We start from the raw sequence: 4,583 nt of genomic DNA, 5'->3' as shown, positions 1-4,583 counted from the left end.
CTATATGAAGGAAGGGTCAATAAGGAAAAGACAAAAATAGTTATTTAACAGGAGCATAGACAACTGTTTTTTATTGGGGCAGGGCTAAAGTTAATCATGTAACAGCTGTACCAAAATTAAGTCTGTCCACTTTTAATTGAGATAAACAAACTTCTGTTCCAGGCTCAGGGGTTCCTGATTTGTTGTTCTTTTAGAGCTGCTCCAAATCCCCAGTTGTATTTGCCCCTGTTTAGCCAGATGGTGCATAGCCCTGCCCCTCTCCCCCCGCTCCTGGTGCCCTACAGTCTGGCCATGACCCGCATAAGGCAGGAGTCCCCTGAACTCAAGCAGCACCTGGTGGGATGTAGCCTGGAAGCCCCCACCCCGAACAAGGGGGGGGCTCAGCTTTACACCCCGCACCCAACCTGGTACCCACAGACACTCCACCCCGGACGGACAGACAGACAGACACCCCCCCACCCCCTCAAATACCCTCACCCCCTGACAGACACGCCCCCTCCCCCCGCTTTCGGGGTCCCTTACCGGGAGTGCGCGGTGGGGGGGGGCAGGTCTCTTTAGAACTCGGCTCACGCGCGCGCTGGAAGGAACCGACCCAGCACCACGCCGCCTTGAGCAGCAACCACAACAATCCCCGCTTCCATGGCAACGGGGACTCCTTCAGGGCCGCGCGTGGCGGAGGCGGGACTCCAGGGGGCAGAGGGAAGGGACGTCGGGCGCGCGAAGGGGAGGGTGAGTGAGTGAGTGACGGGTCCCGCCCGGCGGCAGGACCCTGCCCCGATGGGCTGCGGCCTCAGGGGTGGCCGTGGCACGGGATGGGCACCGACGCCTGTGCGGGTGGTGTTAGAGCCGCGGGGTGCGGGGGGCTGTAACCCGGGTGCGTCTACACTGCATAGCCCTTAGGGTAGCGCACAGGCACCGCCCGCCCCTGGCACCGGTATAACTAGCAATGTAGAGGGTGAGGCGGGGCTTAGGACATTATTATTTGAGCTGGCGCCATCAAAGCTAGCTGGGGTATGCCCAGGCTTGGTGCAGCTGCACCTCTGAGTGCAGCATCCCTGTGGCCCTATTGAGTGCACTCTATGGTCTGTTCTGCCGCAGGGTGTGCTTAATGTGATTGGCACGTTGGTGACTGCACCTCAGCCAAGGCGCACCATCATTGCACCTGAAAATACCAGTTTAGAGACGGCTTGAGGAAAAGAGCAAGACAAGGTCTTTCCCTCTTGTTGGTTCAAATGCCACTCAGCTCCTTGGTACCTGAGGTGCAGTACAGCCCAGCACGCAAGATTGGCATGTCTGACTGAGTTGGGGACATGAGAGGTGTTTTCACATTTTCTTGGGGTGTGCTCCTGTTCTTCCCGCTGTATCTGATTGCCCAGACCATTTTCCATCACCGTTCTGATTGCAGAGCACCCCTCTGGCAACTGTACCAATTGCTTACATAGAAAAGTAATAGGAAACTATTTTTGACTTTTCTGACAATTCCGACATTCTCTATAGGTGGCTTCTGTTTCCTCTCTTCCTATACAGCAGCAACTACAAGGGGAGACAACCACACTACTTTCTCTTTTCGCAGACATGCAAACTCTTATTTGCAATGAAGGACCTAGGTACCTATAGAAACAACTAATGGAGACAAGAGACTGTAATTTGCCAGCTCTTGACAGCTTGTAAGAAATGTAAGGTCCTCACTTTGGGAGCTCCTGCCCTTAATGCTCATTAATGAATTCAGGGAAGTCCTCTTGATTTTTGTATCAGAGATGATCATAATGGTTTCTTCTAGTCCTAAAATCTAGATTTTGGTGGTATTGCAGACACAGCAGTGCCAGAGGCAAGCAACAGCGGTTCATTGCCCAGAGTGCTTAAGCGCCAATAAACACACCAGGGTGGAGAAGCAAACAACCAAATTTATTTGAGCTCAAATAAGGTGCAAGGGAGAAATAACAATCTCAGATCCTGCACACCTAAAACAAGCAGTTTCTTCCTTTTATATCCCAGTTGTTTACTACAAAACTTTCTTGCTGACTAGCTGATTTCTCACTCCCCACTCCTTTCCCATCCAACTGCAGTATCTTTTCTCATTCAATCTTTTGTCTTCCCCCTTTCTCCCCCCTCTCCGCTGCTGAGACATGTATACAGTATCTTAAAATGGCCTTGAGCGTGCTTTAGCCTAGCTTTAATGTATTACAGCAGAGAACTGGCTGTTACAACCGAAAACTAACTGCTAACATTACATTTTACAGCTCTTAACATATTAGGTTACACTAGGTTATACAAAGTGTTTAACATGGAGAAACATTGGTTCATTGAGGCCTACAGCAGGAGGGCTTCATTGACACTTGTGGTTTACCACCCTCCCGAGTTACCTAGGGTTATGCCAGAGTGACACCAACAGTGGGAACAAAAGGAGTTCAGCTTTCACAGGAGACAACCTTGGAGGATTCAGCTCCGTGATATTTTTTCAGTCGTTGAGTCTCTTGAAATACAAACGTTGAACGTATGTCCCATCTTTTCTGGCTGAGCTCAGGAATCTTATGCTTGTCTTGTTCATTATGATATCACCAAGAGCAACCTGTGACATATTTAGCAGCACTGAGTAGGGCAAAAGACATTTTAGGTAGACTCCTCTTATTATGATGTTACTCACTATCTATCCAGAAGGCAAGTGCAGTACAAGGACAGCTTTCCATTCAAAGAAGACTTAACATGACTAGATATTACATTATTTAAAATTAATTATTAAAATTGTTGGTCATAATAATAATATGATTAATACCTTATTTCACCTCATTTTCATGCTCCTCTTCTTTCAGTGGTGAGTGCAAAGCAAATAAAAACATGTACAGAATTCCAAAGTCTTCAGGTAGCACCTATCTACCTCAGGATGAAACAAGCCATGGCACCAACAGTGACACCTCAGACACAGAAAATCAAAGTCAAGATTTAAACTGGTATGGATACTTTTTTTAAAAAAAATCAATCTGTATTAACTTTTGTCATATGTATACAAGTTATAGAAATAATATTAAAACCTTTTTTAAAATTCTTAAGCTCCCAAATACATTTACCGGTCCTTCATCCGTTTTAGAAGAAGGGAAATGAGAAAAAGAAAACAATGGCATATTCTCAAGGCCCAATCATGTGCTCATTGAAGTCAGTGGCAATCGTTTAATTGATTTCAATTTGTCCTGGAATCTAAACAGGATTTGATTTTGCTTCAAATGATCAAGGGAGGTGGCAGTTATGTAATATGATGTATAAAGTCATAAACATTTACACTGCTCAGTTATATAATTTAATGAATGACAGATATCCAATAAAGCTATTCTGTTTTGAAGCCTGTAGATTAAGTATTTAGTAACATCTAAGTTATTGAGTAATTTAGTGTTGCTGTCATTTATATAAATTGTGGTTTGGAGGATAGCCATTCTTCCTCTGTCAGTAGTGTGTTTTGCTTCCGTTATTGCAAGATGCTCCTTTTTGCAGAAATCAAGTTGATTCTTAATCAAGTTCTGTTTTATAAAGTAATGTCCTTTATTTAATTAGGGATGTGACAAATATTCTATTCATATGTGATTTGTATGCAAATATTGCCATTTAAAATGATTTCTATCTGGCCAAATAGTGAATTTGTGAGGGAAAATATGAGCAAAAGAAAGAAAAACTATGTCTTGGAATCTTTTACTGTTTGAGAGAGTAGGCCAAGTGCCCATTTTTCATCTAACCAAATCATTTGTTTTTCCTGCATCTCTGACCATGTCAGGCCCTTCTTCAGTCGTTTCACTAGCTTTCTCTTGACTGCCCCTCACGTTTAACTTGAAAAACTTATTCTCTTCTGAAAGGCCCTGCAAACTTTCCCCCTACCTATTCTTACTCTCAACTGCCATCTAGTGCTCCCACTCCACCCTTCAGTCTGTCTAAGCCACACCATTTCCTGCCCTCTTCACATTCTTTTCTCACTCCCATCTGTCCTTCCTACATGTTGACCTATCTGCCTAGAACACCCTTTCTGCTAGGGCAGGGATAAATTGTCAGTTTTTAGAGTTGAGAGAGGTAAATACTGGTGCCCTCCAGGGATCTGTACCTGGACCAGTGCTGTTCAGCATATTCATAACTGTTCTGGAAAAAGGGGTAAACAGTGAGGTGACAAAGTTTGCAGGTGATACACATTTTTTCAAGATAGTTAAGTCCAAAGCAAACTGCAAAGAGTTACAAAGGATCTCACAAAACTGGGTGGCTGGGCCACAAAATGGCAGATGAAATTCAATGTCGATAAATATAAAGTAATCCACTTTGGAAAACATAATCCCAATTATACATACAAAATGATGGGGTCTAAATTAGTTGTTTTCGCTCAAGAAGGAGATCTAGCAGTCATTGTGGATAGTTCTCTGAAAACATTTGCTCAATGGGCAGAGGCAGTCAAAAAATAATATTAGGAATCATTAGGAAAGGGATAGATAATAAGACAGAAAATATCATAATGCCACTATATGTATATCCATTGTATGCCAACCCCTTGAACAATCTGGGCAGTTCTGGTCATCCCATTTCAAAAAAAGATATATTAGAATTGGGAAAGGTAT

At 44.1% G+C, this 4,583-nt stretch overlaps 1 protein-coding gene across 1 annotated transcript in view; it reads left to right on the top strand.

Moving 5' to 3' along the window:
* The window catches only part of SUN3 (Sad1 and UNC84 domain containing 3), a 60,782-nt gene that overhangs the window by 40,187 nt on the left and 16,012 nt on the right, over positions 1-4,583 (top strand). Inside the window, exon 2 of the mRNA XM_050937768.1 lies at positions 2,811-2,948. Within this exon, the coding sequence (XP_050793725.1) occupies positions 2,836-2,948 (113 nt within the window). The 5' untranslated portion in view covers positions 2,811-2,835. The remainder of the gene's footprint in view (positions 1-2,810; positions 2,949-4,583) is intronic.

Source organism: Gopherus flavomarginatus, chromosome 2 (genome assembly GCF_025201925.1).
Source record: "Gopherus flavomarginatus isolate rGopFla2 chromosome 2, rGopFla2.mat.asm, whole genome shotgun sequence".
NCBI classification, from domain to species: domain Eukaryota; kingdom Metazoa; phylum Chordata; order Testudines; family Testudinidae; genus Gopherus; species Gopherus flavomarginatus.
This window is presented reverse-complemented; position numbering and strand designations above follow the sequence as displayed.